The 20,516-nt window shown below is 40.1% G+C and overlaps 1 protein-coding gene across 2 annotated transcripts in view; it reads left to right on the forward strand.

The window, feature by feature from the left end:
• PLEKHB2 (pleckstrin homology domain containing B2) overlaps positions 1 to 20,516 on the forward strand; it is a 59,128-nt gene that overhangs the window by 3,664 nt on the left and 34,948 nt on the right. For both annotated transcript variants that reach the window (XM_043894342.1, XM_043894343.1), the window contains exons 2-4: positions 11,892 to 11,936; positions 13,577 to 13,729; positions 15,071 to 15,173. In XM_043894342.1, coding sequence (XP_043750277.1) covers positions 11,900 to 11,936; positions 13,577 to 13,729; positions 15,071 to 15,173 — 293 coding nt within the window. In that variant the 5' untranslated portion in view covers positions 11,892 to 11,899. The remainder of the gene's footprint in view (positions 1 to 11,891; positions 11,937 to 13,576; positions 13,730 to 15,070; positions 15,174 to 20,516) is intronic.

A 20,516-nucleotide genomic window follows, 5' to 3' on the forward strand; every position in this document is an offset into this window, starting at 1 on the left:
CAGTATTCTTTCCTGGAGAATCCACGGGGAGCCTGGCACGTCAGAAAGCTATTACTGTTTCTTCAGAGACTAATTTAGTTAGGTATTCTGGGAAGGGTTTTTTGGTTTATGTTTTTTTTCTCCCTTCTACTATGTGTTCAAATTTTGACAGCCAGGGGCATCTTAGTAGGTCTTCTAAGCCATTTGAGAAGCAGCCTGATGTGCTTCTGTCTTCTAGAATGTTTTGGGCAAGTTTTAGGTGGATGGTGAGGAAATAATAGCAAAAATAGTAGTAATAATTGCTGTGGGAGTAGCTACCATTTGTTGGTTTTAGTAACTGTCATGCACTATGCAAGCACAAGCTATTTGACCCAGTTTTCCAAACATCTTATCCAAGTAGGTATTAGTATTCTCACTTTATAGATGAAGAATCTAAGGCTTGGAAAAGCTAAGTAACTTGCCCAAGGTGATTTATAAGTGATTGAGCCAGGATTTAAATGCGATTCTTTTGACTTCAAAGTCTGAAGCATTAGGTTCTATGAATTTTTAAAAGCATATTATCAGAATCATACTTTATGATTTTTGATTCCTAAAGATATACTAAGTTTCTCCCTCCATTTTGAAAGCAAAGAACTATTAAAATCAGGTAAATGTTGTTCATTTAAGGATTTTTAAAAAATATATTTAAGAATAATTAAAATTATTGCCTACATGTTCACATTTATCAAAATAATGCATATACATAAATTGAAAATCCAAATAGCACTTTAAACCTAAGAGTCAAAAACCCACTCCCTTTCCATTAACTTGAGACAACTGTTTCACCTTTTTTTAGCTGCCTTTTTTATATTTGAGATACAATAACATTGCTATTGATTTAGGTGTAATCTTTGACTTCCTGCCATGGAAGACTTTTGCCTCCTGTAAGTGCACTTACTGAGTTTACCAGAGTCTCTTAAGATAATGTCAGTTTCTGTCCGTTTCCACTGTCCTTCAATCTGGACTGGTTTCTTTTCTAGGCCTGTGGCACAGTTATCTTCCTGTGACCTTCCTTCACCTTCATCCTGGGCAGTTTCTTTCCCTTTGTTCATTATTGGCTCCCTAGTTCCTCTCTCATTATGGTGGAATACCTTCTTCACTAGGTTCTGGAAACAGAGTCGAGTACGTGGAAGGTAAATCTTAAGTCTTTGAGCATGTGTGTAAATGTCCTTATTTTATCTATTTGATTAATAATTTGGTATGGAATTCTGGCTTGAAAATAATTTTCTCTCAGCATTTTGAAGATACTGATCCATTGCCTTCCAGCTTCCAGTATTGTTGATTAAAATGCCCTTATGCTTTGCTTATCCTTTATGTGATTCCACTCCCCACCACCCCCCACACCCACCCCCCACCCGCCCCGGAAGTTTTAAGTTCTATTTTTTGTCTGTAGAGTCTGCAATTTCTTTCTTTCTTTTTTTTTTTTGAGTCTGCAATTTCAATTTAAACCTTACTGAGGATCTTTTAAAGTTCATCTTGCTGGACACTCATTGAAGCTTTTGTGTCTAGAAATGCATTGTCATCTTCTGGAAAATGTTTGTATAGTATTTTTTCTCTACTTTTTTCCAGTGGTTTATTTATGAAACTCTCCTGTAAGCAGAATGCTGTATATCCAGGATTATCCTTTATTTATTTATTTATTTCATTTCTTGGCCTTTTTTTTTTCCCCTTTCGGAGAGAGTTCTTCCATCATGATCTTTTATGCTCTTCTATTTTAGATTTGATTAATCATTTTAAACTGAGAGCTCTAAATGTTCCTATTTTAGAACATTTTGTTTCTTGGCTACAATATTGTGTATCATTTCTCTGATAACAGTATTAGGTTGGTGCAGATGTAGTTGAGGTTTCAGACCATGAATTTTAAATCATTATAACTAGGCTTAAGTACGTCTTTTTTAATCAAAGTAGAAACCATTACAATCAGCACATTTTTGTCAATGAGAAATAAATTTGTTTATTCCTGTGGCATAAAAATCCATGCTTCAGGAATTAATGAACTCTTGGAAAGCATTTTCTGCCTCCTCCTGGTCGTGGAAGTGTTTTCCCTACAAAAAAACTGTCGAGATGCATGAAGAATGGTAGTTGGTTGGCATGAGGTCGGGTGAATATGGCGCAAGGGGCAAAACTTTGTAGCCCAATTCATTCAACTTTTGAAGCGTTGATTGTGCGACATGCAGTTGGGTATTGTCGTGGAGAAAATTGGGCCCTTTCTGTTGACCACTGTGGGCTGCAGGTATAGCAGTTTTCAGCGTATCTCACCGATTTGCTGAGTATACTTCTCAAATGTCATGGTTTCGCCAGAATTCAGAAAGCTGTAGTGGATCATACTGGCAGCAGATTGGTAAACAGTGACCATGACCTTTTTCTGGTGTAAGTTTGGCTTTGGGAAGTGCTTTGAAGCTGCTCCTCGGTCCACCAACTGAGCTGGTCTTCACCAGTTGTATAAAATCCACTTTTTGTCACATGTCACAGTCAGGTTGCAAAATTGTTTGTTGTTGCTGTGTACAGTAAGAGAAGACAAACACTTCAAATCAACCATTTTTTTGATTCGAGGTCAGCTTATGAGGCACCCACTTATGGAGCTTTTTTATCTTTCCATTTTGCTTCAAATGCCTAATGACTATAGAGTGGTAGACGTTGAGTGCTCTGGCTACTTATTCTGTAGTTTTAAGAGGATCAGCTTCAGTAATGGCTCGCAGTTGGTTATCAACTTCTCATGGCTAGCCACTGCAATCCTCATCTTCAAGACTCTTATCTCTTTTGTAGAATTTCTTGAACCACCATTGCACTGTACATTCATTAGCAGTTCCTGGGCCAGATGGGTTGTTGATGTTTCGAGTTGTCACCACTGCTTTATGACCTGTTTTGAACTCGAGTAAGAAAATAGCTCGAATTTGCTTTTTGTCTAACATCATTTCCATAGTCTAAAATAAATATAAAATAAACAGCAAGTAATAAGTCATTAGCCAAAAAACATAAATTGAGAAATGCACATTAAGATGATGTATAACATAACCATTTTTATTTAAGAATGTATTCCAGTATCAAATGGCAAAGTTCAACAGTGAAAAACTGCAGTTACTTTTTCACCAACCTAATAACTTTTTTTTAAAGTTTTCCTTTGCTCCCTGCAATTTTTCCTAATTCCTGTGAAAGTTTCAGTTTTTTTTTTTAATCTTATATTTTTTAGTCTCTTATCTCAAGGCTTCCTCAGATGCCGGAACATACATGCTGTATTCAGACTCTCAGTCAAATCCTACTCTCTTTAGCCATATCGATGGTAGCCCACCAGGCACCTCTGTTCAAAAGATCCTCCTGGCAAGAATACTGGAGTGGGGTGCCACTCCAGGGGATATTCCTACTCCAGGCCGTCTTTCCGACCCAGGGATCAAACCCGTGTCTCTTATATCTCCTGCATTGGCAGGCGGATTCTTTACCACTAGCACCACCTGGGAAGTCTGAACATGAATACTGTTTCTATTCAAGATGTTAAAAAAATTGACTGAAAGTTTATATGTTAGTTTAAAGTTTACTACTTGGTGAGCTTTCTTCTAGGGTTTTAGGCAGAGGTCACTTGTTTCATAGAAAAAAAAAAAGATCCGTATTAATGAGTCTTGGGCTGTGCCCTTTGCCCACACCCAAAGAGTCTGGGAGTTAAGTAAAGGAAGAGAACACGAAGTTCAAGATGTTCACTTACTCTGTTACTCTGCTAAGTGTGGCCTTTCACTCCCACTCTGAGCTATCCCTGGCGTCACCAAGACTAGATAAACCCTCTGTGTTTCAGCCTTTCCAGAAAGGAAATCCTCAGGATTGGGGAGGATAGTAGCCTGGATGTGTTAGAGGGCCTAGTGACTCTTCTTAAAGACGTTCAGTAAATTATGACCATCTACCCCACCTTTAGAATTATCTCATGCTTCTAAATCCTGAATCTTCACAGTGTTCTGTGACTAGGGTTGGCTTGCTGTGTTTTGATTGTTAGCACATGAAAAGCAGAGAAAGCTAAATTTTATATTTATTAGTTACTACTTGTTCATTTGCTTTAGACCTTTCACAATGTTCTTAGCAGCTCATCTGCTTTTGTTTCTGTTGCCGTTCTTTTTGCCTTTGTGGATTTATGCAACTAAAATTCATCTCATGAGAAAGCAGATTAGGTGTTTAAGTTGTCATTAATGTTGAAAATACCTAAGCAGTCACCAGGAGGGGTGATCTTCACATTATTAATAGGTCGTTTGTCTTGGATTCTCATTTTAATGTCACTGTTGTGTTTTCTCTCTTTGAAAGTAACTCTCATGTGAATTGAAGTGTTTAGTGACAAGAAATGTGGATTTTCTAGAAATATGTAATATTTCTAAGTACTGTAGATGGAAAAATGGGAAGATGGATGTTTAAAGTCTGCCTTTTTTCTTTTTCCCTTCTGAGCACTGAGTTATCCTATCCTAGGTAACATCACGGCAGGACAGGCTAGCAGGATCCACGACCAGGAATTGGTCTAGGCTGATGATAAACCTGTTTGGGGCAGTGGCATGTGAATACTCTACAAGACTGAGGGCAAGTAGGCTGAGTGATAGGCAGTATTCCCTCCTCCTCTGCTTTGTGATCAGGGTTCAGGGTATATTGGAGGGGCTTGGCGGGGGACAGACTCTAGATAAAAAGACGTAGCTGTGGTCCAGCATCGGTAAGGCGGATCATTCAGGAGCAGATGAGGCAGCTGTTTCTGTTTGTGTCCTTGTTACCCTTGGTGTCTCTTGTTTGTGTGGCCCAGTGTTGGGGTCTGTGTTGTGTTATGTCTCACTTACGGGTTGGGAGCCAGGGTTTGAGGATGCTCCTGCTGATGAGGCAATATGCTCCAGGTAGTGGTGTGATATCCAGCATGGTACCTGACAGAAGCGGCTAGCCTCTTTAGTGGAGATAAAGAGCTTGTTTTTTAAGTTTTTGGTTGGTTTGTAGCCTGTTCCTACAGTCTTCGCTGCTGCCTATGTTTCAGTACATTTGAGTCCTTAACTCAGAACTCTAGACTTTTTGTCTTAAAAAAGAAATTCTAGGGACTTCCCTGCTGGTCCAGTGGTTAACACCTTGCCTTCCAATGCAGAGGGTGCAGGTTCGATCCCTGATCGGGGAACAAAGATCCCATATGCCCCATGGCCAAGAAACCAGGACATAAACAACATAAACAATATTGTAAAAAATTCAATAAAGACTTACGTTAAAAAAAAAAAAAGAAATTCTAACATCTTAGACTTTGTTATTTGTAAATAACAAATGTCTCTTACTGTTGATGCTGTAACTTTGAGTGATTTAGTAAGGGGAAGGAATTACACAAATCAGATTGTTTGACCTGTTTTTTTTAGCCACCATCCCCTTCATTGTGAAATTGAAGTCAGAGTGTATGTTTTCTCAAGCACATTCTATAGTGATGTGGCTGTATGGCTTGAATCATTTTTAACTTCGGATGCCTTTAGCCTCAGTTGGTTCTAATGAACTGTAATTATTGTGTTCACATTGGCAATTGTGTTGTCACAGTTTGGCCATTAAGTACCCTTTAGCTGATTGACTTTTTTCCTTGAGAGCACCTTTGTTTTTTTGACAATAAGTCATCATAGGCATATCTTGAGGTATCTTGTCCCTGAATTGTAAGCAGCTCATTTTCAAGGAATACAGGTTCCTTTTAGAGGAGACCAGTATTAGAGATAAATATCTGGGCATGTAAGATTGTTCCATATAATGACTAAGGGTAGACAGGATGATACAGATAAGAAGATATCTGAGTCTGCAGAACAATTACCCCTTTTCAAAAAGTCATGAGTTTCTTTTTTTTTTTTTTCTTCTTTTTCTTCTTCTTCTTCTCTCAAAAAGTCATGAGTTTCTGTTGCTAAATTTCAGTTCAAGTTTCTTTCTACCTTGTAATAATCTACTTTTCCCTTTCTTCATTAGTTTTGAACTATTTAGCCATGCAAGAGATACATTTATAATGTTGTCCTCTCTATGTAGACGTTTTTTTTTCCGTTTTAGTCCTGTTTTAAATCTTGCCTCAAGTGGCCTGAAATTGATTTTCAAGTTGGGTTTTCAGTTTTCTCTTGTTGACATCCCCTTGAGTCACATCTACCTGAAAAGTGAAAGAAACCCAGCCTCACTCCCAAGCAAATGCCAGAGAAAACATAGGCACGATATCTGGCAACTCAAATGTTGATGCATACAGTTAGTAAATAACTGGGAAGTTCTCAGTCCTTAAGGAACTCTCTTTTTAAGTCTTTATCTTCCTGGATGCTAGTGGATCCAGGATGTTAATGTTCAGTTCTGGATTAATCTGGATGTTAATTATCAGTTCAGTTCAGTCACTCAGTCATGTCCAACTCTTTGCAACCCCGTGGACTGCAGCACGCCAGGCTTCTCTGTCCATCACCAACTCCTGGCGTTTGCTCAAACTTGGGGTGTTAATCTTACAGTCACATAAAGTTGGTCTTGGATTCTTGAAGACCTGTGAATAAATGAAGCTGCTCTTAATTTCAGTGTTAGGCTGAGCTGCTATTTTGACTATTATGAATGCCAACAAATGTAGCCAAATGAATATCAATCATTAGAGATTTTAGAAAATTTACCGCAGAAGTTTGGGAAACTCCTTCCTATTGCTCCACATTTTTACACTGTTCACTTGGTTCCACATCTACTAGCAAAGTTGTATGGCAGCATTTCAGTCAGGTTTTATGTTTGTATTGTAAACTATGTGGCTCCCAATACCTTCAGGTAATTTTTGGCCTAATCCCAACTATTTTTCTTTTCACGTGAAAAGGAAAATAAACGAGTTTCTGTTAAGGATTGTAGGAAGTTTTAGTATAAATATCCAGGATTTGGCATGAGTGAATACCCTGCAGTTTTATGTTTTGGGGTAATAATATCACTGCAGAGATGTGATGCTATCTATAACATCCATCCCCTGTCTTTTTAACTTCCAAGTTTAATCTTTTTCTTCCATTAGAGTATCAACTAACACGAAAGCAGGGCTTTTGACTTGGTCACTGCTTTATCCTTAGTGTCTGCTGCAAGGCTGGACACACATTACGTGTTCAAAGAATATTTGTTGAATGAAAATATAATAGTGTTATTTCTCTGCCTCAAATCCTTTTGGAAGTAAATGATTGTTTTAGGGATGCTACAGGCCACCTGTCTCAATTCTTTTGGCACCGGGGACTGTTTTCATGGAGTAAGGGCCAGCAGGCTATGGGTAGCAGGCTCTGCTTGTCCGCCACCCACATCCTGCTGTGTGGCCCCATGCCTAACAAGTCACAGACCACACCAGTCTGCTTCCTGGGGATTGGGGACCCTTATTACAGGCTGCAAATTGCAGAAAACTAGTTCAACTCAGTTTAAGTAATGACGAAACCCATCATTTTGCTTAATGGAAAGCCTTGTATTAGCGGGAATTTTCCTGGTTGGGTGAGTCAGTGGCTCAGCAGTTAGCATTGCCTTCTCAACAGTCAGCTGCCTCAGGCATGTACCCTCACCATCAGCAGCAGTAAGCAGCACGCACACCCTCTGGGAGAAAGAAGAGACTGACTTTGTGCATCTAGTTCATCTGGGACTGGATGTTTGAGTGCCTAAATGTGAAAGAGAAAGATGAAAAAAACATCCTTTCTTTCCTGGTGAAGACAAACAGCGTGAATTGGCAAAAACTTCAGGGAGACTAAGGACATTCATTTTGAAGATGCTGAAATACAGGATGACTTGCGAGCCGTACTTAGACGTGGGAAACATGAAATGAGGAAGAACTCATTTGTTCTTTTGAGGTGGCTACTTGGGCTTGTGCTCTGTTTTGCCAACCTTCCAAAATGTTTGTGTCTTAAGAGAATACCTTAAAAATGCTAAAGTAGAAAACAAAAGTAGCTCATAATTTCAGCCTCCAAATAATATCTGTTGATTTGTTCAGTCCCTGGCCTGGGAAGATTCCACATGCCATGGGGCAACTTAAGCCTGTGTGCCACGACTACTGAGGTCATGCTCTGGAGCCCACAAACTGCAGCTACTGAGTCTGTGTGCCAGAAGTCCTGGAGCCCGCACACCCTAGAACCTGTGCTCCACGATAGGACAGCAGACCTTGCTCACCACAGTTAGAGAAAACCCTCAGGCAGCAGTGAACCCAGTGCAGCCAAGAAGTAAATAAATAAATAAAATGATGCAATATTTGCAAATTGCAGAGAGTTGTAATAAGCCTGAGTATTGTCCCCTTTTCTGACACTCAGCATCGCCTCACTCCTCTCCTCAGAGGCGCACATCATTGGCAGTTTGCTGACACCTTCCCGAAAGCAGTTGTGCTGGTGGATATCAGCCCTGTATGCTCATGAGCACAAACCGTTCTGCTTCAGTCCTTTCACATCTGTATGATGATCTGCCGTGTGTGGAGGGGCCTCTGGTTGGGGATAGTGTTACACATGTGTGGGTGAAACTGCGTGTGTATCAAGGAGGCATATTCCTAGTAATGGTGAGGTTGTTCATACATTCAGAGTGTATGAATATTTAAAATTTGGATGGATAACGTCAAATTCTCCTCCCAAAAGATTACAATAGTTTTCATTCCTGCCATTATGCTTTCTCCTTTCTGGGTATCACAGTTTTTTTCATTTGTGGCTCTGTAATAGGTAATGTTGTTAACTCGTGATTTGAATTTTGCTATTTGAATTGAGAGAGAAATGGAGAGCTTATGAGTTTTTTGCCCATTCGTGTTTCTTTTTCTCTGAACTGCCAGATGAGTGCTGTTTCTTGTTATAAGTCGGCTTTATAAGTGAAGGAAATTAACTCTCTGCTGCCATGTATATGGTTGTAAAATATATTTTTCTTTGTCTTTTATTGGTCTTCTTAACTTTTGCCACTCAGATTTTTATTTTTATGGAGTTAAAGTTATTAGACTTTTTTTTTTTTTGGTGAGTTCTGCTCTTTGAGTTTTTTGTTCTGCTCTGACCTGGCCACTCCACCTGCTGACACCCATGCACAGCCAACTGTAACTGGGCTATGTAAAGTCATTAGGGCACGCCTGGCCACCCACTCCAGTACTCTTGCCTAGAAAATCCCAGGGACGGAGGAGCCTGGTAGGCTGCAGTCCATGGGGTCACTAAGAGTCGGACACGACTGAGCGACTTCACTTTCACTTTTCACTTTCATGCATTGGAGAAGGAAATGGCAACCCACTCCAGTGTTCTTGCCTGGAGATTCCCAGGGACAGAGGAGCCTAGTGGGCTGCCATCTATGGGGTCGCCCAGAGTCGGACACGACTGAAGCGATTTAGCAGCAGCAGCAGGGCACACCCAGGGTAGAGCTTAGGCAGCTGGACCCCAGAACCCCACGATTCCAGGTACGTTAGGAGAAGTCACAAGTTCTTGACAGAGCTGAATCTTTGTGTTCTGGGGCTGCTTTATGTCTATTAGACCTAAGTGGAGTTAGACTTGGTAAGGTGGGCAGGATTGTTGTTTTCCAGTTGCCAAGTTCTATCTGACTTTTTGCGACCCAGTGGACTTCAGCATTCCAGGCCTCCCTGTCCCTCACCATCTTCCGGAATTTGCCCAAGTTCATGTCCATTGAATCGGTGATGCCATCCCACCATCTCAGGCTCTGTCACCTTCTCCTTCTGCCTTCAATCTTTCCCAGCTTCAGTGTCTTATCCAATGAGTTGGCTGTTTGCATCAGGTGGCCAAAGTATTGGAGTTTCAGCATCAGCCTTACTTTTAAAAAGGTGGGCAGGGTGCTGAGGCTAAAAACTAGAATGTTTGTGTCAGGGGTTATATTGGCCCTGTTAACAAGGTATTAGGTAAATTCCAGATGGCCAGTGAGATAAAATGACTTTGGTCCTTTACCCAGCTGAAAGGAGTAAGGACAGAGAGACCAAAGGACTGTGATTTTGTGATATGATAAGAAACATATGAACTTCTAAAACACTGGAATTTTCTGAGAGATTAGAGGCATTAGGAGGTTTTTTTTTTTTTTTTTAATTCATAATAAACCCCTTTCAACCATACTTGAGTTTATACTAATGAGATGACTCTTGGTGTGGGGTGGGGTGGGGATGTGAGGTGCACCTAGGTGACTTCAGGATGGGGCTGGTTGCCAGAGGAACCAAGCTTGTGATGAGAAGGTTAGAGCTTTCAACCGCATTCCTGGATCTCCAGAGATGGCAGAGAGACTGCCACTTAATCACCAGTGTCCAGTGATGTAATCATGGATACCTAACGGAATCTCCTTCAGTTCAGTTCAATTCAATTCAGTCGCTCAGTCATGTCCGACTCTTTGCAACGCCATGAATCACAGCACGCCAGGCCTCCCTGTCCATCACCAACTCCCGGAGTTTACCCAAACTCATGTCCATTGAGTCGGTGATGCCATCCAGCCATCTCATCCTCTGTCATCCCCTTCTCCTCCTGCCCCCGATCCCTCCAAGCATCAGGGTCTTCTCCAATGAATCAACTCTTCACATGAGGTGGTCAAAGTATTGGAGTTTCAGCTTCAACGTCAGTCCTTCCAATGAAAACCCAGGACTGATCTCCTTTAGGATGGACTGGTTGGATCTCTTTGCAGTCCAAGGGACTCTCCAAAGAGTCTTCTCCAACACCACAGTTCAAAAGCATCAATTTTTTGGCACTCAGCTTTCTTCACAGTCCAACTCTCACATCCATACATGACCACTGGAAAAACCATAGCCTTGACTCGACGGACCTTTGTTGGCAAAGTAATGTCTCTGCTTTTTAATATGTTATCTAGGTTGGTCATAGCTTTCCTTCCAAGGAGTAAGTGTCTTTTAATTTCATGGCTGCAATCACCATCTGCAGTGATTTTGGAGCCCCAAAAAATAAAGTCTGACACTGTTTCCACTGTTTCCCCATCTATTTGCCATGAAGTGATGGGACCAGATGCCTTGATCTTAGTTTTCTGAATGTTGAGCTTTAAGCCAACGTTTTCACTCTCCTCTTTCACTTTCATCAAGAAGCTTTTCAGTTCCTCTTCACTTTCTGCTATAAGGGTGGTGTCATCTGCATATCTGAGGTTATTGATATTTCTCCCAGCAATCTTGATTCCAGCTTGTGCTTCCTCCAGCCCAGCGTCTCTCATGATGTACTCTGCATATAAGTTAAATAAGCAGGATGACAATATACAGCCTTGACGTACTCCTTTTCCTATTTGGAACCAGTCTGTTGTTCCATGTCCAGTTCTAACTCTTGCTTCCTGACCTGCATATACGTTTCTCAAGAGGCAGGTCAGGTGGTCTGGTAGTCCCATCTCTTTCAGAATTTTCTATTGTGATCCACACAGTCAAAGGCTTTGGCATAGTCAATAAAGCATCTCCTTAGGAACCCATAAATGACAGAGTTCCACTGGTCACATGGAGATGCTGCGAAGTAGTGCCTGGAGAGGCAATGGAAGCTCTGCTTGCACACTTTGTGCTTTTCATCTCATCCATTTGGCTGTTCCTGAGTTGAATCCTTTTATAATAAACAGAATATTGTAAAGTGCTTTCCTGAGCCATAGCAGATTATTGAATCTCAGGAGGGAGTCAATATATATTTATATGAGTTTATATTTATAAATAAATCAATTTATGTGTATAAATCTCCCAATTTGTATATCAGAAATACAATAGGCCTAGGACTTTTCTTGAAAGTGGGAACACTCTTGTGGAACTGAACCTTTAACCGGTGAGGTCTGATGCTAACTCCACATAGTGTTGGAATCCACCTGAATCAGTAGACATCCAGTTGGTGTCCTGAGAATTGGAGAATTGGTTACTGGTATGGAAAAACCACACACATTTGGTGTCAAAAGTGAGTAAAAACAGCTCATATGGGTCATTCTCTTTTCTGAATATGATTTTGAACCTGCCTGTTTTTTTTCTGTAGGTGAGAAAATGGCATTTGTGAAGAGTGGATGGTTGCTGCGACAGAGTAAGTATAGGACATGAGCCCCTTGTGGTTTAGAGTTGCCTTAGGACTCATCTTTTATTTCTGTGGCTGATACTGCTGACATTTACAAATAAATAACAAAGTCTTATTAATGCTGTTGCTCTGGATTTCCTCTTGCAGATTTTTAGATTTCTGTGAACTGTTTTTCTGCACACATGAAGCTGCTTCTTGGTTGCTGCCTTGACAGAAACCAGGGGATAGTAGTCCCTGCTAATTTTTCTTACTAGCATTCTGTATTATTAATGGCTGACCTGAGGTTCCTAAGTCTATCCAAGCTGAGCTGGTATATTACTGTGGAGGTACTGCTTACTGTAGGAAATAGCTGTCTCATCTAGGAATTGAATAGTGATGAGATTCTGAAATACTGCAGTCTTCAATTATAGATTAAGATTTGACCTGAGGGAGTGCATTTACCTAAAACCAAATCTTTTTTATCTCCAAAAGGACTCTGGAGAAGAGACTCAGTTCTTTCCCTATGAGATTGAGTTCATTTTCTTAGACTCATCTCTATGGGCCTGACAGTCTAGTCTAGGATTCTGCAGTCAGGGCTTTGATGGCAGGTGTGATGCTTGGCTGGCACTCCCCGGCCTAGTGATTACACCTGTCTGTATTTGGGTGGCTCTCTTCAGTAGTTTTTGCACAGCGCAGGTGCTGCCAGTCAAATAGATACTGGATGCCAGTTATTTATCAATTTGGGCAAGTGCTGTGGTTGCCCCTCTCAGCAAGGTGGGTGCTTGATAGTGGTCAAAGAAATTCGGAAGGCAGCTGTGATGAATATTCTTTTGATACCTGCAGTGGACATGGGAGATATGGAGAGGCACATGCAATGGAATTTGTGCACATTGGCCAAGAATTGGGATTTATAGAAACAAAAGATTAGGTATAGATAGGTATAGATATGGTGCAGGGATGACCTTTAGTTTTCCTTTTTGGCTGACAGGAAATTAGAGTTTTATAAAGTTAAATGCCTAGTCCAAGATGACAGATGAAAGGATGCATTCTCACAAACGGATAGACTGTGATGGATGCATGCTGGATGGGAGCCAGGCCCTGGGAGTGGGTGTGTCCAGCATCTGAGCCTGCCTTTGCATAGCCTCAGGCAGGGAGACTCTCCTGCACTGTGGGCTGTAAGGGAAGGTGAATGTTAGAGAAAAGTATACATGAAGGCCTTTCAAGAAAAAGAGAAAGATATTTTCCAGAAGAGGAAGGTATTACTGTTATTTCTAAGTAGAGAGTTTGTAGTACAACATTTTCTAATCAATCTAGCAGTTAGATACTGCTCAGGAGGTCTAGATATACCACATGGAGAGTTAAATGCTAGACAAGTTTCATTAGCTCAAAATTTATTCAGCTTTTTTTTTTCTTCTTTTATGTTCTGAAACTTAAGTTGGCAGCGTTCTCAGTAGGAGTGAAATTCTCATCTTAGCGTATGCTGCCTGCAGCCCTGGTGCAGCACGAGTGTTCGTGCAGTCCGGGTCTGCTTTCACTTCCATTTTCATAGACTGCCCTGGGCAGGCAGATGCAGCTATACTTTTGGAGCAAGAGGAAAGTTTCTTTCGTTTCTGTTACCTGTGAGTCAGAGGACAAAGCCACTCAAAGCCGACATTTCCACTTTTTCTCAGGTACTATTTTGAAGCGCTGGAAGAAGAATTGGTTTGACCTGTGGTCAGATGGTCACCTGATCTATTATGATGACCAGACTCGGCAGAGTGTAGAAGATAAGGTCCACATGCCAGTGGACTGCATCAACATCCGCATGGGACATGAATGTCGGGGTAAGTGGTTTGCAGTGTCCAACTTCTGTCACCTACCCGTCCCCATTCTTGGTGGGAGTGATTACTCTTTCTTAGCCATTTTGCTTTCATTTACAGATCAGAGAAGGGTTTCCTGTAGGCAGAGGTAGCCAGATGAAACCAGACACCTGGATTATAACCCATATGGGCCGGCAGATTAATTTTCTCCTCTGAATAGACCCATCAGTCCACATTTCTGTTCTCTCTCATGAAGAAAGTGGTGGAGAACTAAGGAATCAGAGTGCTGGGAACCCCAAGAAGGATGGAGCTACTCTAGGTAGTTAGATTTTGTGACTCAGAAACTGGCTTATTGGTAACAGCTCCAGTTTTTTAAAATCTGATGTCTTTCCCAGAGTTACCTCTTATATAAATTTTGAAGGAATAGTTTTTTAATAAGCACAGACTTTTCTGTTTCTAGTTAATGGCATATGTGGACTTCCCTTTTTGTTTTATTAGCTCTGGAGTACAGAGTCCACTGTAGTAACCATTGGTGTTATAACATCCTGCCCATATAAGTTCTTGAAACACAAGTTTCTATGGACTACTTGTTGAAATTCTTACTTGAAATTCTTACTTGAACCAGGCTCAGATATCATAGGTCTTATACTTCTTGGTGTACACAGATAAACTTTATTTCTTTTTATGAGTTTTTTTGTTTGTTTTAAAAAAGTATTTATTTATTTTGGTTGTGTCGAGTCTTAGCTGCCGCACGTGGGATCTTTGTTGCCGGGTATTTTGTTGCAGCATGCAGACTTCTCTCTAGTTGTGGTGCATGAGCTGTAGAGTGTGTGGGCTTAGCAGCGTACAGTCTGTCTGGTTGTGCCACACGGGCTTTTGGTCGGGCTTAGTTGCCCCGTGGCATGTGGGATCTTAGTTCCCTACCCAGGAATCAAACCCCCATTCCCTGCATTGGAAGACATATTCTTAACCACTGGACCACCAGAGAAGTCCCAGAGATACTTTGAACATCTGATTTTCATTTCTAAAGCAGCGATGTAGTTTGATGCTTCCTGTGAATTAAAGAAGTAAGTATTCTAGTAACTGATGCTTTGCAACACTTTTCATTGTGCTTATTCTTCTAATGTCTGGGCTGTTCTGTGTATTACCATATGTGGATGCCCTCTTGGAGAGGCTTTCTTGTTTCTCCTGTAGGAAGTTTAATTAGTACGGAGTAATGATTCATGTGTTTGGTTCTGTAGGGCAGAACAAAGATGTTTTATAATTACAGTGTTCTGAAGTACTGGTCCTTTGCTTATCTGAGCTATTAAGAAGAAATCCTTGGGGAAAAAAAGTGGTGTTAATATTTCTATATATTTTTTATAGATATTCAGCCACCAGATGGGAAGCCAAAAGACTGTATGCTGCAGATTGTTTGCCGAGATGGAAAAACCATCAGTCTTTGTGCAGAAAGCACAGATGATTGTTTGTAAGTTTTTTCTGATGTGTTTAACTTAAAAAGTACTTTCTGTTTTAATTTCCAATTGCAGGAAAGGAAAAGAATGGGAGTTAAGTTTTCCTTTCGGCAGCAGAATAAGTGACTTAGAGGTGTGTGAGATAAATGTTAACAGTGTCTTAGTCCATGTCTGATGCCCTGATGCTAGCTTCTGCCTCTGCAGTGTCCTGGTATAGTGAGAATGGCAGAAAGTATTAGATATAGTCACTTTGCGTTCTTTTGTCATTACTAGATGTGAATTGAATGATGGGCACGACTAAGTGGGTTCTTTTTTTTTTTTTTTAAGTGGGTTCTTAAATCTTGTGATTTTTTTGGCTGTGCTGCCTGGCTTGTGGGATATTAGTTCCCTAACCAGTAATCAGACCTGGGCCCACAGCAGTGAGAATGCAGAATCCTAACCTGTGGACTAGCAAGGGATTACCATTAAAGCTTGTTATTGTAATGTAAATATCTTTTTATTTTTTTCTTTCTTTCTTTATTTTTTTTTTTTATTATTATTATTTTTTTTTCCAGTGGGTTTTGTCATACATTGATATGAATCAGCCATGGATTTACATGTATTCCCAATCCCGATCCCCCCTCCCACCTCCCTCTCCACCCGATTCCTCTGGGTCTTCCCAGTGCACCAGGCCGGAGCACTTGTCTCATGCATCCCACCTGGGCTGGTGATCTGTTTCACCATAGATAGTATACATGCTGTTCTTTTGAAATATCCCACCCTCACATTCTCCCACAAAGTTCAAAAGTCTGTTCTGTATTTCTGTGTCTCTTTTTCTGTTTTGCATATAGGGTTATCGTTATCACCTTTGTAAATTCCATATATATGTGTTAGTATACTGTAATGTTCTTTATCTTTCTGGCTTACTTCACTCTGTATAAGGGGCTCCAGCTTCATCCATCTCATTAGGACTGGTTCAAATGAATTCTTTTTAATGGCTGAGTAATATTCCATGGTGTATATGTACCACAGCTTCCTTATCCATTCATCTGCTGATGGGCATCTAGGTTGCTTCCATGTCCTGGCTATTATAAACAGTGCTGCGATGAACATTGGGGTGCACGTGTCTCTTTCAGATCTGGTTTCCTCAGTGTGTATGCCCAGAAGTGGTATTGCTGGGTCATATGGCAGTTCTATTTCCAGTTTTTTAAGAAATCTCCACACTGTTTTCCATAGCGGCTGTACTAGTTTGCATTCCCACCAACAGTGTAAGAGGGTTCCCTTTTCTCCACACCCTCTCCAGCATTTATTGCTTGTAGACTTTTGGATAGCAGCCATCCTGACTGGTGTGTAATGGTACCTCATTGTGGTTTTGATTTGCATTTCTCTGATAATGAGTGATGTTGAGCATCTTTTCATGTGTTTGTTAGCCATTCGTGTGTCTTCTTTGGAGAAATGTCTGTTTAGTTCTTTGGCCCATTTTTGATTGGGTCATTTATTTTTCTGGAATTGAGCTGCAGGAGTTGCTTGTATATTTTTGAGATTAATCCTTTGTCTGTTTCTTCATTTGCTATTATTTTCTCCCAATCTGAGGGCTGTCTTTTCACCTTGCTTATAGTTTCCTTTGTAGTGCAAAAGCTTTTAAGTTTCATTAGGTCCCATTTGTTTATTTTTGCTTTTATTTCCAATATTCTGGGAGGTGGGTCATAGAGGATCTTGCTGTGATTTATGTCGGAGAGTGTTTTGCCTATGTTCTCCTCTAGGAGTTTTATAGTTTCTGGTCTTACATTTAGATCTTTAATCCATTTTGAGTTTATTTTTGTGTATGGTGTTAGAAAGTGTTCTAGTTTCATTCTTTTTTTTTTTTTTTTTTTTTTTTTTCATTTTTTTTTTTTTTTTTTTTTTAATTTTTTTATTAGTTGGAGGCTAATTACTTCACAACATTTCAGTGGGTTTTGTCATACATTGATATGAATCAGCCATAGATTTACACTTATTCCCCATCCCGATCCCCCCTCCCACCTCCCTCTTCACCCGACTCCTCTGGGTCTTCCCAGTGCACCAGGCCCGAGCACTTGTCTCATGCATCCCACCTGGGCTGGTGATCTGTTTCACCATAGATAGTATACATGCTGTTCTTTTGAAACATCCCACCCTCACATTCTCCCACAGAGTTCAAAAGTCTGTTCTGTATTTCTGTGTCTCTTTTTCTGTTTTGCATATAGGGTTATCATTACCATCTTTCTAAATTCCATATATATGTGTTAGTATGCTGTAATGTTCTTTATCTTTCTGGCTTACTTCACTCTGTATAATGGGCTCCAGTTTCATCCATCTCATTAGGACTGATTCAAATGAATTCTTTTTGACAGCTGAGTAATATTCCATTGTGTATATGTACCACAGCTTCCTTATCCATTCATCTGCTGATGGGCATCTAGGTTGCTTCCATGTCCTGGCTATTATAAACAGTGCTGCAATGAACATTGGGGTGCACGTGTCTCTTTCAGATCTGGTTTCCTCAGTGTGTATGCCCAAAAGTGGGATTGCTGGGTCATATGGCAGTTCTATTTCCAGTTTTTTAAGAAATCTCCACACTGTTTTCCATAGCGGCTGTACTAGTTTGCATTCCCACCAACAGTGTAAGAGGGTTCCCTTTTCTCCACACCCTCTCCAGCATTTATTGCTTGTAGACTTTTGGATAGCAGCCATCCTGACTGGTGTGTAATGGTACCTCATTGTGGTTTTGATTTGCATTTCTCTGATAATGAGTGATGTTGAGCATCTTTTCATGTGTTTGTTAGCCATTCGTGTGTCTTCTTTGGAGAAATGTCTGTTTAGTTCTTTGGCCCATTTTTTGATTGGGTCATTTATTTTTCTGGAATTGAGCTGCAGGAGTTGCTTGTATATTTTTGAGATTAATCCTTTGTCTGTTTCTTCATTTGCTATTATTTTCTCCCAATCTGAGGGCTGTCTTTTCACCTTGCTTATAGTTTCCTTTGTAGTGCAAAAGCTTTTAAGTTTCATTAGGTCCCATTTGTTTATTTTTGCTTTTATTTCCAATATTCTGGGAGGTGGGTCATAGAGGATCTTGCTGTGATTTATGTCGGAGAGTGTTTTGCCTATGTTCTCCTCTAGGAGTTTTATAGTTTCTGGTCTTACATTTAGATCTTTAATCCATTTTGAGTTTATTTTTGTGTATGGTGTTAGAAAGTGTTCTAGTTTCATTCTTTTTTTTTTTTTTTTTTTTTTTTTTTTTTTTTTTTTTTTTTTTTTTTTTTTAATTTTTTTATTAGTTGGAGGCTAATTACTTCACAACATTTCAGTGGGTTTTGTCATACATTGATATGAATCAGCCATAGATTTACACTTATTCCCCATCCCGATCCCCCCTCCCACCTCCCTCTTCACCCGACTCCTCTGGGTCTTCCCAGTGCACCAGGCCCGAGCACTTGTCTCATGCATCCCACCTGGGCTGGTGATCTGTTTCACCATAGATAGTATACATGCTGTTCTTTTGAAACATCCCACCCTCACATTCTCCCACAGAGTTCAAAAGTCTGTTCTGTATTTCTGTGTCTCTTTTTCTGTTTTGCATATAGGGTTATCATTACCATCTTTCTAAATTCCATATATATGTGTTAGTATGCTGTAATGTTCTTTATCTTTCTGGCTTACTTCACTCTGTATAATGGGCTCCAGTTTCATCCATCTCATTAGGACTGATTCAAATGAATTCTTTTTGACAGCTGAGTAATATTCCATTGTGTATATGTACCACAGCTTCCTTATCCATTCATCTGCTGATGGGCATCTAGGTTGCTTCCATGTCCTGGCTATTATAAACAGTGCTGCAATGAACATTGGGGTGCACGTGTCTCTTTCAGATCTGGTTTCCTCAGTGTGTATGCCCAAAAGTGGGATTGCTGGGTCATATGGCAGTTCTATTTCCAGTTTTTTAAGAAATCTCCACACTGTTTTCCATAGCGGCTGTACTAGTTTGCATTCCCACCAACAGTGTAAGAGGGTTCCCTTTTCTCCACACCCTCTCCAGCATTTATTGCTTGTAGACTTTTGGATAGCAGCCATCCTGACTGGTGTGTAATGGTACCTCATTGTGGTTTTGATTTGCATTTCTCTGATAATGAGTGATGTTGAGCATCTTTTCATGTGTTTGTTAGCCATTCGTGTGTCTTCTTTGGAGAAATGTCTGTTTAGTTCTTTGGCCCATTTTTTGATTGGGTCATTTATTTTTCTGGAATTGAGCTGCAGGAGTTGCTTGTATATTTTTGAGATTAATCCTTTGTCTGTTTCTTCATTTGCTATTATTTTCTCCCAATCTGAGGGCTGTCTTTTCACCTTGCTTATAGTTTCCTTTGTTGTGCAAAAGCTTTTAAGTTTCATTAGGTCCCATTTGTTTATTTTTGCTTTTATTTCCAATATTCTGGGAGGTGGGTCATAGAGGATCTTGCTGTGATTTATGTCGGAGAGTGTTTTGCCTATGTTCTCCTCTAGGAGTTTTATAGTTTCTGGTCTTACATTTAGATCTTTAATCCATTTTGAGTTTATTTTTGTGTATGGTGTTAGAAAGTGTTCTAGTTTCATTCTTTTACAAGTGGTTGACCAGTTTTCCCAGCAGCACTTGTTAAAGAGGTTGTCTTTTTTCCATTGTATATCCTTGCCTCCTTTGTCAAAGATAAGGTGTCCATAGGTTCGTGGATTTATCTCTGGGCTTTCTATTCTGTTCCATTGATCTATATTTCTGTCTTTGTGCCAGTACCATACTGTCTTGATGACTGTGGCTTTGTAGTAGAGTCTGAAGTCAGGCAGGTTGATTCCTCCAGTTCCATTCTTCTTTCTCAAGATTATTTTGGCTATTCGAGGTTTTTTGTATTTCCATACAAATTGTGAAATTCTTTGGTCTAGTTCTGTGAAAAATACCGTTGGTAGCTTGATAGGGATTGCATTGAATCTATAGACTGCTTTGGGTAGAATAGCCATTTTGACAATATTGATTTTTCCAATCCATGAACACGGTATGTTTCTCCATCTGTTTGTAAATATCTTTTTAAATAGCACTGACATCTGTATTATATAGCCTTTTCTGTCTTTTGATGGTTCTTACTCCTATTTGCTCTCTCTGAAGAAAGAGTATAGAAATACAAGAAGGAAAGCCCAACTTTATTAGTTCTTATCCCTTAACATCCCATAACATCCCATTAATGTAGGACGAGAATCTTGAAAACTCTGATTTTTTTTTTTTTTCTGTCCACACTTCACCACTACCATAGGTTAACTCTGGACATTTTGAGAAGTCATTAACAGAGGTTATAATAATATTCCTGTATATTAAAATATTCATATGTATATGACATTTT

The sequence above is a fragment of the Cervus elaphus genome, chromosome 33 (assembly GCF_910594005.1).
Source record: "Cervus elaphus chromosome 33, mCerEla1.1, whole genome shotgun sequence".
Lineage (NCBI taxonomy): Eukaryota > Metazoa > Chordata > Mammalia > Artiodactyla > Cervidae > Cervus > Cervus elaphus.